Source organism: Schistocerca nitens, chromosome 5, assembly GCF_023898315.1.
Source record: "Schistocerca nitens isolate TAMUIC-IGC-003100 chromosome 5, iqSchNite1.1, whole genome shotgun sequence".
NCBI classification, from domain to species: domain Eukaryota; kingdom Metazoa; phylum Arthropoda; class Insecta; order Orthoptera; family Acrididae; genus Schistocerca; species Schistocerca nitens.
Genome location: NC_064618.1, coordinates 556,952,733 through 556,970,788, shown reverse-complemented (window position 1 = coordinate 556,970,788; position 18,056 = coordinate 556,952,733). Strand labels below are relative to the sequence as shown.

Below are 18,056 nucleotides of genomic sequence, written 5' to 3'. Positions count from 1 at the left end.
CAAAGGCCTGTATGCCCACATGGTACCACTCTACTGGTCAATGTTGGAACCAATGTCTTACTGCATCAATAACCTCCCCATCACCCATACACTGTTTCCCAAGGAGTGAGCCCATCATTGGGCCAAAGGGAAGGAGTCTGGAAGGTGCGAGTTCTGGACTGTAGGTTAGGTCAGAAAGAACAGTCCAATGAAGTTTCGTCAGCTCCCCTCTGATGTGCAGGTTTGTGTAAGGCCTTGCTTCATCATAGAGGAGGAGAAGTTAGTTTGCATTTTTGGAGGACATCAAATAGAATAACCCTTTCAAAGTCCCCGAAGACTGTCGCCATGACTATCAGCTGAGGATCCGGTTTCAAACTTTTCCTTCAGTGGAGAGGCAGCATTGTGCCACTCCACGATTGCCGTATTGTTTCTAGTTCGAAGTGATGAACCCATGTTTCATTGTCTGTGATGATGATCGACAAAAAATTGTCATGATCAGCCCTGTAATGCACAAACAAAACACACAAACAATTCTACACAGGTGGTCCTTCATTGCACCTTATGGTCTTCTGTTAGGCGGCAAGAAACTGAACAGACACACACCACTGAATACTCCACTGGTGGACGATTGTGTCAGCACTACCAACAGAGACATACAGTTGTGCAGCGAAATGTCTGATTGTGATCTGTCAATCATTGTGAATGAGAGTGTCTGCACATTAAAACTTTGCAGGTGTCACAGCTGTGTGTGGCTGGCCATCACAGAGGAGATCGAACAGGATTGTGTGACCTTGTAGCAATATTGACACACACCTCAACATGCTTTGTTCGCTGGCAGGTCTCTGTAGACATTCTGCTGGTGCATATGAATCTCTGGTAAAGAAACTCGACGAAAGCGCTCTGCTTGGAACACACCTCCATTATAGACCCCATTTCGAAGGCTGCGTATAGTGCCACCACGTATCAGAACTTCATGAAACAATAGGGGCTGAAGTGAGAGTATTTCGTGATGTCCCACAGCAGATCCTACATTTTGTCAACTGAAATTGTTGGAGAAAAATATGTGTTGCAGTACTTGTTGAACACACCTCAGTGTATGATACAGAAGGAGAGACTTTTACCGTCTATCAGACATTTTGTTTCCACGGGCAGATTATGAAAGAGGTTTATAGCTTTTTAGTTACTACTTTTTATTTACTACTTCCTATTTACTACTTCCTATTTACTACTTCCTATTTACTACTTCCTATTTACTACTTCCAGTGTTAAAATTACATAAACTACCGGGACATGCAGAAGATTTTTACTCTAGTATTATATTTTTTAATGTTTCTCATACACTCAAACTGCAATGGATTGTTGACAAAGATTTAATTGGTGAATAAATCTATTGTGAGTCTGTGTTTAATAAGTAAGTATGCCACCTTGGCCGAACTTAATGTTTCGGTGTAAATGTCATGTTCTGAGACTGTTTTCTCACCACACATTTTCACCTATTCAGTATAAACACATGACATCATTATAAGAAAGCACAAAGTTAAATTAAGGTATCTGGGTCATTCCAGGATAGTTTATTGGTAGGTGGCACTGCCTGCAAACTAACAGAGTCCTAGTTTGTGTCCCAGTCGAGCAGACAATTGTAATACATTCTAGCCCACTAGACAGTTGTAATATATCCCAGTCCAGCATATGGTTATAATATGTCAGAAACTTTCACAACAGCATACACTGTGTTTCACAGTGAAAGATTTATCATGGTAGTTAATACAACTTTATCTGTTTCTGCCTGACAGAGCAATACCGGACACGATTAATGACAACTAACAGTGCTGGCAGTAGTCAGCAGAAATACTACCTCTCCAGCACTTCCTGTATTACCACCTCATAAAGACAGAGGAAGTAATTTGTATTAACTGTGATACAGGTATTATGAACTAATTTTTTTTTTTTGTCGTTTTAGGGCGCACAACTGCAGTGGTCATTAGCGCCCAGACTAAGTTATGAATGTACTGCAAGGCACAAGGTTAAAACAGCAACTAAAAGGACAACACTATAAAAGGCACATTAACAGGCAAGGGATTAAAAGGAAACAGCATAATCAAATGTCCTTAGACAGGTTTGTCGAGTGGATAAAACGAAGAACGTGAGCAGCTGCTCCTGGGCCATCTGCTAAAATGTCATCCAGAAACTAATCTATGGAGTTAAAGCAGTTGTCAAGTACTTGAGATTTTGACTCATTTTGAGAACTTTCATTATGTACCAGCACTTTTAATTCACTTGGTAGGTGGTCATATATTTTTGTGGCAGCATGCTTCACTATTTTTTGTGCGAGGGGAAGTTTACGTTGTGAGTATGGAGGCCATTTTTGTTGCCACTCTAATAGTTACGAATGCTATTATTAGTTTGAAATTGTGCCTGATTCTTTGCAACAAATTTCACAAGAATATAAATTTATTGAGGTGGTTGTCAGTATGTCTAAGCTTTTTAAAGTGTTGCCTGCATGAAATTAAAGGATGTACACCAGATATTATGCTTACAAAATATTTATGTGCAATGAATACTTCGTGTCCACATGTGGAGTTGCCCCAGAAAATTATTCCATGTGACATCAGTGTACAGAAATTTGCAAAGCAAGCTAGTTTTCTAATGGTCATCACCAAAATCAGTCTTTATACATAGTGCAAACGTAAAGCTCAAGCACTTTGAGAAGAACTATAGTACGTAAATCCCAATTCAAGTTCTGATCAAAGGACATTACATGATCTTTAACCATCAGTTTTTCATGCACACTTTTTCCCATGTGACACTATTATTGATGATGCATCATGCCTTGTACAGAATTGAATAAACTGCTTTATTTCTTCCCTCCTCAAATCAAGCCACAGATAGTTTACAGAGAATTAATCAATCGTAATATTCTTTTATTGCTCCTTCTAGTGTTGCAGCTTTAAAGAACTTGATTATCACTAACAAAGAGCACTGATTCTTATGGATCAGTGCAAGATGTAAGGTCATTTACATACAGGATGCTCCATTTATCTGACAACACCTGCCCGGGGTATTACGGGGCTGACCACAGAAGCCGCACACGGCAGTTGAAAGGGTCCCGCGGAACCACACTTTGCCCCCCTCCACCTCCCCCCCCCTTTTTTTTTTGTTAAAGCCTGGAGGCCATACAGACATACGCACCTTGTTGGCCAGTGTCATTCAAGTAGTGAAACAGGCGTCACGGGTGTAACAGTGAAGTTTGTGAGCACAAAAATGGCAAGAGTGAATTATTCAATTCTACAATGAGAGTTTATTGATGATTTTCATGTGCATACAAAGACCGCTCGTACTGTTCAGAGACTGTTTGAACAGTAGTTACCAGGTGTTCACGAGTACCGAATCATGATGCAGTTCACAAATTAATGAATGAATTTCATGAAACAGGAAGTGTTCAAGACAAGAAACACAAACAATGATGTACAGTGCTCACAGAAGCTTGTCTCAATGACATTGCATACCACCTGGAAAATTACCATAAAAGGTTTTTTAGACGTCTTTCACAGCAAATACAAATATCGTGCACCTCTGTACAAAAAGGTGCTAAGATGATTGGGCTAAAGTCCTATAAAGTATCAGTAGTACAAAAACTTTGATCTGGTGATCCTGCACACAGGGTTTTAAGTTTTGCAAATGGGTTTTAAAACAAGTTCATGATGGTAAAATGGATCCTTACCTCATTCTGTTTTCAGATGAGGCTTGGTGCCATTTACACGGGTATGTTAATTCCCGAAACTGCTGACATTGGAGTGCAGGTAGATCTGCTGTGCTTCATGAGGAACCCCTTCATGATTAGAAAACAGGGATGTGGTGTGCAGTTAGTGGTGACAGAATAACAGGTCCAATTTTTTTTAATGACACAGTTACAAGTGAAAGATACGTGCAAAACATTTTGCGACCATTTTTTAATGAACTGAGCGAAAGAACGAAGCTTCCTATTTTTTTAACAGTATTCGGCATAGGGCTCATATGGCCAATGTTTCTTCACACGCAATTCACGATGTGTTCGAGTGATTAGTAACAATATCTGGCCTGCTAGAAGTCCTGATGTAACTCCGTGTAATTTCTACTTGTGGGGTGCACTGAAGGCCAAAGTGTACACAATGAATCCTCACTCTACAGAGGAACTCGGGGAAAATATCCATGAATCAATTAATTCAATATCTCAGAGAATTATATTATGTGATTAACAATTGTCGGAAATGTGTGGAAAATAGTGGCCAGCAGTTCCAGTATCCCCTTGCATCACATGGGTGAGTACAAAATTTATTTGCTTATATTTTAAATGTAGGCATGTCGTACCGCAGTAGTAGACAGGCGACACAGCATCTAACCGCTGGGCAAAGGAGCACTCACTGCCTGGCCTCTACTGCGCCGCACAGTAGGTCATCAGATAAATGGATAACCCTGTATAACGAGAACAGGAATGGCCCTATAACTGAACCATGTGCAACATCAGTAGCAATCTGATCCCAGTCAGAAGATTCATCATGAAAATGGCAGGAACTATTGAAAGTGACTGTTTACTACCTATCAGTAAAATATAAGGCATTAAATATAAAACATTTTAAGCTTCTCCTAAAAATGTTGCAATTTGTACAGTCTATTGCCTTAGACTAAAAAAATACCTGCCATGCAAAATTCTGCCATTCAGATATTTTAATATAGTCAGTGAAATGGTCGACGGCATGCTCAGTCAAAAGGCTTTTCCAGAATCTAAATTGTGATAGAATGAGCATCTTTTATTTGCAGATATCCTCCACCATTCTTAAATACATTACCTTTTACAAAATTCTGAGAAGGATTTAGTAGTGAAATGAGTAGACAGTAATATTTGCCCTACTCTCTTTCTTAAAAGAAGTTGACAAAAAGCCGCTTTTAGTCTGTCTGGAAAGATATCTCATGAACTTTCTGCATTGAAGATACGGCAAAGTGCAGTAGCTTTATCAGACGAACATACTCATTATACTTTGCTTAAATTTGTATTATCTCAAAGAGTTATTTTTTAGTTTTTTGAAAGAGTTGTTATTTTCCCGATTTCCCCGGAAGAAGCTGGAGGCATCTTGAACTGATTGCTGCACTTACAGCAATGTTTACTCTCTTCAAATGATTTAGAAAGCGATTGTTAGGAGTTTGCTGTTTCTCCGATGTCTTGGACTATTTATGAAACAGCCTATAACAGTAGACAAAAAACAACTGCCATTAAAAAGACCAGCATGTAAAAACAGTTGAGGAGAGGAGATGATAAACTAAAAGATATTATGAAATCCGCCATTGTTTCTTCTGCTCATGGAAATGCATCAAATAGATATGTTTTTCAAGTAGTCATTGTGTCACAAAATAAAAGGCAAAACACTTTTCTAGAACTAGTATTTTAAAAAAATAATTTACCTATGGAATGTTCCCTAAGGAATAATAAAACAACTTCATATATGTCTTATTCTTCTTCCTTTTGGAAGCCCAAACACTTTTATCACATAAATCCAAGGCAGCATAGTACTATGTACAGGTTCCATTTGCGGCAACTGACACTTTGAGACAGCATACACAATGTATGCGAGTCAGTGTACTTGATCTCCTAGTTGCTATGACGTGTAAATATGTATCAGATGAACTCAAAAAACTTTAATGCGAATTACTGGACAACAGGCTACATTGTGCTAGCAACACCTACTGGGTAAATTTCGAGTACCAGTATTTGAGGTAAACAGTGAAAAGAATCCTTCACTAACCACAATACAGTAACTGGCAGAGTTGTATATGTATATGAAAAAATATATATAGAGATATATTAGATATATTAGATATATTTTCCCACATGGAATGTTTCCCTCTATTAATTTATATGAAAATATATAGGTGTAGATATAGACACAACCTATATCATGGTAAGCAATGTCCCACATCATTTTAATTCTGAATTAATTTCTTAATTCAGAAGTCAATGAACTCATCAGTAAATTAATTCCACCCATTAAATGTTGAAGTGGATGCACAATTATTGACAATTTCTTGCAGAAAGTGGAAGTTGTTCTGCATGAAAATAACTGTTACACACAAATTTTCTGTGTGATGAATAAATTTGAGATGCTTTATGTGTGAGATGCATGGAGAATGCTGAATACTGCTTTTTTTTGTGTTACCACACAGAGCAAAGAAATTCAGTCATGGAATGCATCACTACGAAAATACAAAAACAAGATGATGGAGAGAGCATGCACATATACGTATCATATTATAACAAAATTTTCAGACTTACTGAAAAGAATCTTTTAAAAATTAGAAAGTGTGCAGCACCAGGAAGACTTACTGGATGTGAAAATTTGGGGTTCAAAAACATTTTTTCAGTTCTGTTGGAAGACCACAGAAAACTGAACCTGTATAATAGTGCAACCTTTCTGTACATTGGCTAACGAATTATTACCCATGTGCAAATCATATGTTGGGCTACCGTTTGCTGAAATGATGCTGCAGCTTCTCCTGAATGAGTTTATACTAACAACAACAAATCCCAAAATTGAGAAAATATACAATGATTTCAGAATTAGAATTTAGAGATATTATAGCAACAGCCTGCATTAAAAACAGTGGTCTGATGGCTGCCTTTTTCTGAGCTGTGAATTCAAACTCAAAAGGGAAAGTAAAAATTCTTTGTATTTCAGAGATAGTGATGGATATCGGTCTTAAAATGAAGACAGGAGCAAATATATTTAATAATCATTTCTTAAATATAGTAGAAAGTATATGGACAAACAGTTCAAGAGAAAAATCACAGCAACTCCCATAAAATTCAGTTATATGAATGTATGACCAACTTCTCCTCCTGGAATTGAGAAAATTATACATTATCTCAAAAATAAAGTCTCATCTAGTTTTGATAGTATTTCCAACAGAGTATTAAATATTTGTTCCCATATAATTGGCCCAGTCCTATCTGCAATATGTAATGCATCACTAATTCAAAGCATCTTCCAAGAGAGACTGAAATATGCTGTTGTCAAAGCCCTATTTAAGAAAGGTGACAGGCCAGATGTCAACTACAAACATGTTTAACTGCTGACACCATTTTCCAAAATCTTTGCGGAGGTGATGTATTCTGGAATACTATTTCATTTGAAAAGCAATAATATCCTCGGCAAACCACAGTTTGGATTTCAAAAGAGTTGCTCTACTGAGAATGCCATTTACATGTTCACTCCCTCAATTTTACAAGCATTAAATAATAAAATAGTGGTGGTTGGTATTTTTTGTGACCTATCTTAAGCACTGGACTGTGTGAATCACTGTACTCTCCTAAATAAACTGAAGTTTTAGTAGGATTGATGGTATAGCCAACCAATGGATATCGTATCTAACCAAAAGAATGCAGCAAGTTGTACTTAGTAATTCAATCATTGTAGTCTGAGGACATTATTCTCAGTGGTGAGAAATCACATATGGGGTTCTCCAAGGCTCAATTTGAAGTCCACTATTGTTCCTCAAATATGTAAATGATTGACCATCTATATACAACAAGCAGAACTAGTTCTTTCTGCAGGTGACACTAATATCATCATCAAACCAAACATATATACAGAAAAAAAAATGTTAAACAATATTCTTAAACACATCATTGATTGGTTTCCTATCAGTGGTCTCACCCTTAATTTTAAAAAGACATAACATATTCAGGTCTGCACATCTAGAGGTACTGCACCAATGATAAGTGTGACACATGGTGAGGAAATAGTAAATAGGGCAGAAACTTCAAAATTTTTGTGTGTCCACATTGATAAGAATTTAAACTGGGAAACACTCATTTTTGAATTAGAATAATTGCAAATCTTGGGGAGCAACAAATCACTAACTTGACAATCTGCATATTTTCATCCAATAACATCATATGGAATAATTTTCTGGGGAAACTTTTCTTTAGGGAAAAGTTATCATTTCTCAAAGACATGTTATAAGAACAATATGTGGTGCACACCCAAGGTCATCTTTTAGACATCTGTTTAAGGAGTATGGCATTCCGATTTCTACTTCACAGTACATTTGTTCCACCATGAAGTTTTATGCAAGTAGTCCACAGCTGCTCAAAAGGAAGAATGACCTACATGGTTATAATAACAGAAGGAAAAATGACATCCATTACTCCACATTAAGGTTGGTTTTAGTATAAAAACCAACCAACCAAGTTTCCATTCTTTAGATTTTACAGCATTCAACTGCACTGATTGTATAGTCTCGTGATAATGTTGTGATAAATCATTAGATATTACCTTCTATCACAGTTGCTAAACAAACTACCTTCTTTTAAAATAAGACTAGTGTCATCTGGAAATAGTTTTCAAAATTGTCTGTCATATTTAATGGTAGATCAATAAAAACAGTGGACTTCAAACAGATTCCTAATACAAACCAAACTGTACACTACTCCACTCACATTAAAGCTTTTTGTTCCTTCACTGCAACATATGAAAGGAAAAAATGATAAGTTTCTCCTCTATTTTCATATAATGTTCCAAGTACAGCACCATCCTCAGGATGTAATGGTTCTGTCAAATTAAAGAAGATACCTACTTACCCTGAATGCCTACAAGTGACTTCACCAAAAAATGTGCACACTGATTGACAATATTTTTCTCCATAAGCATTTCTCAACTTCTGATAAATGTTTCTTATTTTCACAACTTAAGAATGCTGGAGCTGCAAAATGCATTAGACAACCCCCCACCCCCCATAATCACCTGCACGCCTGCTACTAGACGACCAGATATAGACCTAGTTGATGTTATTTGAGCACAAAGGGAAGACTGATTCTCCTGAATATTATATGTATAAAATACACTTATAAAAAATGCGTTATTTGTATTCTGTGGTATGCTTTGTATGAAATGATAGAAGATAAAGATAATGTACTTTACATTAGTAGTGCACTAAAATTTTGTTTTAATTTGCTGATTATAAAAAGTGTGCAGCACAGCATGACATATGTGGATGAAAATTTATATTTTTGGTCAGATTATTTCTTCAGTGGTATAACACTAACAACACAAATTATTTTGTAAACTCTACTAAAATAATATGATTAACACATATTCTGTTAATGCCGTAAGCACTTACTTTATTGATACAGATATAGAATGAGACATGGCAATAATATAACAACAAACTGCAAAAGAAAATCAAGGCAGTGAGGATGAGGATTTAAATATCTGAAATTGCAGGTGGACAAAAAAGATTTAAAACATACAAATAAATATGTCTGTCTTTCATGTAAAAATTTATCACAAACTGCATGACCAATGAACCAATAATCTAAAACTTGACTTCATACCTAAAGGTGTTTATACGTACAGATGTTAGCATAGCTCAATCATTATAATGAATAATTACATATGGTGGAAATACCAAAATTTAACTAGGCGTGACAATACGAAACAATTTTTGCACCATGCTATACATAAACTAAAATACTCATCCAATGTTCTCTCTCTCTCTCTCTCTCTCTCTCTCTCTCTCTCTCTAACACACACACACACACGAACGAAAAAGTGTACATAGTAACTGAAAATTATCATTTATTAAGGAGTCACAGCATAATTAAAACATGAACTCTGCTTCTTTTCGACGAATAAAAGTTTCGAAACAAAACAGGAAATAAAATTACTGTGCGTTACAGTTACTTGTTACCTTGCTCTTGACAGTCTTGAAAAAGGCAGTTCCTTCTTTTTTCATTGTTGATGTCCAATCTTTGTACTGCTGCTTCAGTTTCGAACTTGACTTCCCAGAATAATTACACGCTTCCATTTCAAATTCATCAGAAAATCCAAGGCCACTGTTGAGCATATCAAGTCTTTCTTCTATGAACTTGGAACAAAATGTAAAACTAAATAAAAGTTTGGAATACTGGTGGATATCTAATTAAAGCACACTACAACTTAAGAACTAAAATTACATAAGTGAAACATAAGAAAGAAGTGGGGGAGGGGGATTATATGGAATTCAAATGTCTTGTTCATGTCCGTATACTGTATATCAATTAGAATACACTAGTTATCAATTTACACTAAATCAAATCTAAAATTTTTTCAATGGACAGATCAGTGGACATCAGACTGACGAACAAATCTGAACAGTGGCTGACCATCAGCTGAAAGATTCATTCTACACACGGATCTTTTTTAATCAAATAGAGTTTGTATGTAATGGGACTCGAAAATTGGTGGGAAGGCAGGAGGATGCACATGACAGCTATTAAAATACAATCATCATAAGAATGTAAACAAAATAGCAGGGAAATGAGTAGTGGAGAACAGTAACTGAACACGATATTGAAATTGGAATGGTTACAGCGTGGGCTTCATGTCAAGGCATGGATTAAAAAAATATGCATCCTGGACAAGTAGTGTCATGGCATATTCCAGATCAGGATCTTATTATGTAATTAAAAGTGCACCACCTTGATTTTTTTTTAAGAACAGTAAGTACTTTGCGGTTCACTAAGGTAATGCTGAAATTCTGCTTATGGCCCATGAATGTGCAGTTATTGCCCAAAGTGAAAGCAGGGGGAAAAGTTCAGCGTATTTATGTAACACATAATCTTCTAAGCAAAATTTCCATGAAAGCAAATGGTGTATAAGAGAGAATACTGAATTGTGAAGATAAGCAATTATCAAAGTTCAAATTACAATGTTTTTGGGATTTGACACGCACTGAAGAACAGAGATCTATCAGTATTGCAGACCATAAAATAAGATACTAAAAGGAGAAGAGGAGTTTTTCTATTTGGGCATAAAAATAACCGGCAATGTCAGAAGTAAAGAGGATATAAATTTCAGACTGGCAATAAAATGGAAACTTTTCATGAATGGGATAAATAAGTTAACATCTAATACCAAACAATAGAAAATCCAGGATGGAATGTAACAGTATTATGAAAATGATAATTGCTACTCACTATATAGTGGAGATGCTGAGTAACAGACAGGCACAACAAAAATACTGTCAGAAAGTGAGCTGTCGACCAACAAGGCCTTTGTCAAAATCCTGAATCTGGCTTCAGCTGCCAGAGACTGTGGTCAATGTGTTATGAGTTCAATGTGTGTGTGTGTGTGTGTGTGTGTGTGTGTGTGTGTGTGTGTGTGTGTGTGTGTGTGTGATTTTGACAAAGGCCTTGTTAGCCAAAAGCTCACTTTTCAACAGTCTTTTTATTGTGCCTATCAGCAACTTAACATCTAATATAATTTATGTGCTAGGATGACTTTTCTGAAAGTGCTTGTCTTGAGTGTAGCGTTCTATAAAATTTTGTGGGCAATAAACACTACAGAAAGGGAAAACAAACTTTTGAAATATACAGCAACAGAAGAATACATCACGGAATAGTTAATATGGCATGAGAGGGAGAAGTGTGAGAATAAAAAATGTGGATTGAGTCCTCGGCTTGACTACAGCATGCAGTTTCAAGTAGATGTAGATTGCAATAGTTACGTGGAGATGAAGAAACTTTGACAGGAGAGAGTATCAAGGAGAGCTGCCTTAAAACAATCTGTGGGCTAAAGATGACAATAATGACAACAAGAAGTATGGAAAGTGGGCAATGAACTGAAGGTACATGAATTCCTAGAAAGTTCTTTAAAAGTGACACATGTAAAGACTGATATAAAATGAGCAATTTAATTCTCGTATCCCTCCCCCTTGTATGTTGCTCTTCGAAGATAAAAAGATTATTAGTGAGTGTGAAATTTCTTAAAGTGATTCAGAAGGATATCTTAGTATCCTTTGTGGCAATAGTAAATGAAATGTTTAGCATCAGCAGAAGATGTACATGGGGAATTCTTGCGTACAAGGAGGTAACAAATTATGACTAGCTAGTTGTGGAACAGTTACCGATTTTGAGTGACCATTGAAATGGGATGAGCCTGTAACATGTGAAAGTAACATTTTGACAACAAACTGCACTTGCTGCACAATGATAACAAAGTTCCACTCAAGGGCAGGTTTGAAGGAAAGAAAGAAGGAAGATTAGACTTTAATGTCCTGTTGACAACAAGGACATTACAGATGGACCACAAGCTCGGATCAGGGAAGGGAATCGGCTGTGCCCTTTTGAAAGAGCAGCGCTTGCCATAAGTGATTCAGGGAAATCATGGAGAATCTAAATCTGGATGGCTGGATGGGAATTTGAACTATTGCCACCTGAATAGGAGTCTAGTGTGCTAAACACTGTGCCATCTTGCTTGGTTGGCAGCTCTGAAGCTGTGTATCTTCAGAGGAAGTTCAATGGCAGGATACAATTATATCCAGAAGTTCAAGCAATTCACTTCTATAGGCACCATTATACAAGCTAGATATGGATCATGTCTATGAGATCTTGTTAAGAAAATCAACACAATTCTGCATAGCATACTGAATCTGACTTTGGCATATATTCCATGAGTTTTTGCAAATTCCAATTGACTGGTGCAAGTGGAATACGTGTGCACACTTTGGAAAAACATTTTATAATGTGGCAGAAGTTTATTGCCTTTTATTCACATATAATCTGTTTCATAGGAAGAAATTGCAGTTGAGAGGTATATTTTCTGCCTTGAGAAAAAATAAATATGAAATTCTGGAATGAAGGGGGATGGTGAGGTTAAACACACAGGAATGTGGAGAGACAGTGTACACAAAAAAAATATATGATGCTGAGTGGAAATTGAATTATAGCAGTTACAAGAAGCAAGTAGAGCCAGTGAATCTGTCGTATGACAAACCTATCTAAATAATCAATGCCAAGAGGTATTCTCGAGAGAAAAACAAAAGAAAACATTTTCTCTTGGCAGAGCTGGCTGCATTGTTGGGATAAGAAACTGAACATGGATAGGATTAGTAATGTCATAACAACCCAATCCACTTCTATCTCTATGGCATGGAAGGAAGCAACATTTCTTGTTTAACGGTGGTCATAGGTCATAGAGCGAACATATCATCTGACGATAAAATTCTTGAGAAAAAATAACTACATACCATGATGAATTTATAAATGCCTGAGGAATGTGTACAGCGATGCTTCTACATTGCAGTAATCTGTGATACAATGTGCAAAACTTTTTAAGCTCTGCTGGGAACTTATTGACTATATAGAAGATGTGAAACCATCAACTTTTCAGTCAACATCTGTATACAAGATATTAAGGTTATATGTGATTTCTTCAAAAGAATTTCCTGGCATCAGCCATGGATATTCATTGATAAAACCTAGTAAATGCACGATAGTTGTCCAAGCTGTTCTACCTAACCCATTGTGTTAGGTCTAAAATGCTCCTTAAAACTCCATTGGGGAAAGATGTTATACTACGAGCTACTGTCCAAAACAGATTAAACGGAACAGAGCTGCATAGTTGACTTCCTAAACAGAAGGAATTTGTGCTGTTGTATTTTTAGAAACTAAAGTACAATACACTTACGTAGATTTGTTGTCCACTGTACACATCAAAAGAGTTATAAACTGAATACATGAAGTTAAAAAAGGGGGAGGTGAACACATTAAAAAGTTATAAACAAATAAATAGAAGGTCATGAGTGCCAATCTATCAGCAGGTCACCTACTGCGATTTGAAAAATCCTATGCCTACTCTGATCTTATGATACACTCATTCTCATATGTCAAAGTTCACTAGAAAGTATTTGTATTGCATTCTAATCCATCTAGGGCTGGCTAGCAAGATTTTTCAGTCGAAATGGATTACGTTCTGGAGGAAAACTGCCATCACTTAGTGGCTTCTGTGTGATTACAAGAAAAAGTAGTGCATTTCTTAAATTTGCACCGCTGCTGTTCCTGTACATTATCTCAAACTGATAATATGGATCAAAAGGGGAATGCAGAATTGTGACACAAACAGGCAGTTGTGAGAAGCAAAGGTGTAGAGTGATATGTATAACTGAACTAGTGATGGATGAAAGCTATATTTAACACTTGAGTGGGTGCGCCGTTTTTCATAACATGAGTGGGTGCATGGTGCACTTCGTACACATGTGTAGAATAACTGTCTTTATGTTACCAAGGTAAACAAACATATAGGATCAAAATCACAATTTAATCTTAGTATATTTCGGCAACAATAAAATAAACTTACACGATACGAGCTAAACCACTATTTTATTACACAATAATGAAATAAATTTTCACTACAACACACTGTCACCAAGGATAGGTGTTAGAGAGACAGTAATGACCCACTTGAAGCGTAAAGCAGTGCAGCAGCATCAGATCCCAGCCAGCCACTTATTTGATCACTAATTATCTCGTAGACAACTGCCTCAATGTGGGATTATGTTGCTAGTTCGTAAATTTTTTGCAAGGATTGTAAATTTTTTCTCACCCAGCTCACTTTGTATTTTATATTACTGCTGCTCACTTGGACATATGATAACACAATTTATCACTGGTTTACCTGAAGCAATAATGGAGGAATAGGTATGGGTCTGCAGTTGTGAAACAACAAAGGAACCACGCAGGATAATTTTATTTTTGATTGGCGCACTTTATACACAGGCACACCCACTTGAGGGTTAAAAGAAAAACTGTTCCTAAAGTATCTGTGGAAGACAAATTGTTGAGAGCGATTCCAAAAGGATGGATGGACAATGAGCTTACGTGTGGCTGTGCGAGACTTGTTTGGCAATATTCACCTGGTGGGTTACTGCATTTATGTAACATGTCAGTCCTGCACACCTTCCACTGATATACAGCTGAGGAAGTGTGAGACAACTTACAAAAAGGGAAAAGCCAATTTGGTCATTACCCTGCATGCAACCAATAGATGTGTCTATAAACTGGCCATTCAAAGTTACAACTAAACAGTTTCGTATGCTATGAATGGCATACAATCACAAATACAAGATAAAGCCAATATTTATTTGCCCCCCCCCCCCAACCCCCCCTCCCCCAAATCTTAAAATTAAAGTGCACAGATTATTCTGCTCATAAATGGTATCTCCACCACTTGATGGCTTCAGTTTTGGGCAGCATGTGTTACTGAAGTCTGTAACTATAGTCATCTCACTGATAAGAGGTTCAGCAATAACAGGAATGTATTGTTCATGTATTACCCATTACATAGTTTTATATAATAGAGGGAAACATTCCATGTGGGAAAAATACATCTAAAAACAAAGATGATGTGACTTACCGAACGAAAGTGCTGGCAGGTCGATAGACACACAAACAAACACAAACACACACACAAAATTCAAGCTTTCGCAACAAACTGTTGCCTCATCAGGAAAGAGGGAAGGAGAGGGAAAGACGAAAGGATGTGGGTTTTAGGGGAGAGGGTAAGGAGTCATTCCAATCCCGGGAGCGGAAAGACTTACCTTAGGGGGAAAAAAGGACGGGTATACACTCGCACACACACACATATCCATCCACACATATACAGACACAAGCAGACGTCTCACAAGCAGACATATTTTCACTGCTTTTATTATTTCAGTGGGCAACATGTAAGGAGGTACATTTTCCCTATGTAAGAGCACCTTTTTTATGTTCTAATTTTGGTTGCTTTTGCTTCAACTTCTATAAAAATGGTCCAATAATGTTAATGACAGTCACTATTTTACTATAAAGAGACCTTTGGAGAAAAGAGAACCACTTGTATGAATATCAAGAGCTCAGACGGAAATCCAGTTCTAAGCAAAGAAGGGAAAGCAGAAAGGTGGAAAGAGTATATAGAGGGTCTATACAAGGGCGATGTACTTGGGGACAATATTATGGAAATGGAAGAGGATGTAGATGAAGATGAAATGGGAAATACGATACTGCGTGAAGAGTTTGACAGAGCACTGAAAGATCTGAGTCGAAACAAGGCCCCGGGAGTACGCAACATTCCATTAGAACTACTGACGGCCTTGGGAGACCCAGTCCTGACAAAACTCTACCATCTGGTGAGCAAAATGTATGAGACAGGCGAAATACCTTCAGACTTCAAGAATAATATAATAATTCCAATCCCAAAGAAAGCAGGCGTTGACAGATGTGAAAATTACCGAACTATCAGTTTAATAAGTCACGGCTGCAAAATACTAACGCGAATTCTTTACAGACGAATGGAAAAACTGGTAGAAGCCGACCTTGGGGAAGATCAGTTTGGATTCCCTAGAAATATGGGGACACGTGAGGCAATACTGACCCTACGATTTATTTTAGAAGCTAGATTAAGAAAAGGCAAACCTACGTTTTTAGCATTTGTAGACTTAGAGAAAGCTTTTGACAATGTTGACTGGAATACTCTCTTTCAAATTCTGAAGGTGGCAGGAGTAAAATACAGGGAGCGAAAGGCTATTTACAATTTGTACAGAAAGCAGATGGCAGTTATAAGAGTCAAGGGACCTGAAAGGGAAGCAGTGGTTGGGAAGGGAGTGAGGCAGGGTTGTAGCCTCTCCCCGATGTTATTCAATCTGTATATTGAGCAAGCAGTAAAGGAAACAAAAGAAAAATTCAGAGTAGGTATTAAAATCCAGGGAGAAGAAATAAAAACTTTGAGATTCGCCGATGACATTGTAATTCTGTCAGAGACAGCAAAGGACTTGGAAGAGCAGTTGAACGGAATGGATAGTGTCTTGAAGGGAGGATATAAGATGAAAACCATAAAAGCAAAATGAGGATAATGGAATGTAGTCGAATTAAGTCGGGTAATGCTGAGGGAATTAGATTGGGAAGTGAGACACTTAAAGCAGTAAAGGAGTTTTGCTATTTGGGGAGCAAAATAACTGATGATGGTCGGAGTAGAGAGGATATAAAATGTAGACTGGCAATGGCAAGGAAAGCGTTTCTGAAGAAGAGAAATTTGTTAACATCGCGTATAGATTTAAGTGTCAGGAAGTCGTGTCTGAAAGTATTTGTATGGAGTGTGGCCATGTATGGAAGTGAAACATGGACAATAAATAGTTTGGACAAGAAGAGAATAGAAGCTTTCGAAATGTGGTGCTACAGAAGAATGCTGAAGATTAGATGGGTAGATCACATAACGAATGAGGAGGTACTGAATAGGATTGGGGAGAAGAGGAGTTTGTGGCACAACTTGACTAGAAGAAGGGATCGGTTGGTAGGACATGGTCCAAGGCATCAAGGGATCACAAATTTAGTATTGGAGGGCAGCGTGGAGGGTAAAAATCGTAGAGGGAGACCAAGAGATGAATACACTAAGCAGATTCAGAAGAATGTAGGTTGCAGTAAGTACTGGGAGATGAAGAAGCTTGCACAGGATAGAGTAGCATGGAGAGCTGCATCAAACCAGTCTCAGGACTGAAGACCACAGCAACAACATTTTACCCTTTCTCTGTATAGATAATTTTAATGAGCCCCAGTAACAGTCCCCATCATTTATTTTGCTGACAAAGCAACTTTCACATATTTCAGAGCACTCTAACTTTGAAACCAAACCATTGCCACCACACCATTATAACCAGAAGGCATTCTAATTTTTCTTAAACTTCTCCTAAATAATTTTTAAATTATCGTGTTCAGGAATTTTTTGTTCGCCAATGTTAAGCACCATTAAGCATTCAATATCTCCATATACAAAACTTCATTTACTATATTATGTGCTTTCCTACCCCCTACCCAACTCCACCACCTCAGACAACCACTTTAAATAATCGAGAATCAATAATTTAAATGTACGACGTGTAGGGTGAGCACGTTGAGGATATCTTTCAGCATTTAAGTCTCTAGCTCTCTCTGAATTTGGTTGGCATTCTCCATAAACGAGAAGCATATCAACTTGTTCTTCAAAGGAATACATCATTCACATTTGCCTGATTCAACGATACTAGTCGTACCATTCCTATTAGTATTGTATCGCAAATCTGTCATATGGCAGTTACATGTAAATTGCACATTACATGGTGAATATTTACTATTTACACAATATACGAGAGAGAATAGTCAGAGCATGTGCTTTGATAACTGCCAATGTAATAAGGAATACCACTCAATCCATGATAAGAAGGTTGCTGCACTGCATTGATGCCAATGGTCATCACTTTGAACACCTTCTGTAAAT

General features: G+C 37.2%; 1 protein-coding gene across 4 annotated transcripts in view; it reads right to left on the bottom strand.

Annotated features, from left to right (window-relative positions):
- Positions 1-18,056, bottom strand: part of LOC126259806 (DENN domain-containing protein 1A-like) — a 289,351-nt gene that overhangs the window by 144,818 nt on the left and 126,477 nt on the right. For all 4 annotated transcript variants that reach the window (XM_049956834.1, XM_049956836.1, XM_049956835.1 and 1 more), the window contains one exon: positions 9,700-9,876. In XM_049956834.1, the coding sequence (XP_049812791.1) occupies positions 9,700-9,876 (177 nt within the window). The remainder of the gene's footprint in view (positions 1-9,699; positions 9,877-18,056) is intronic.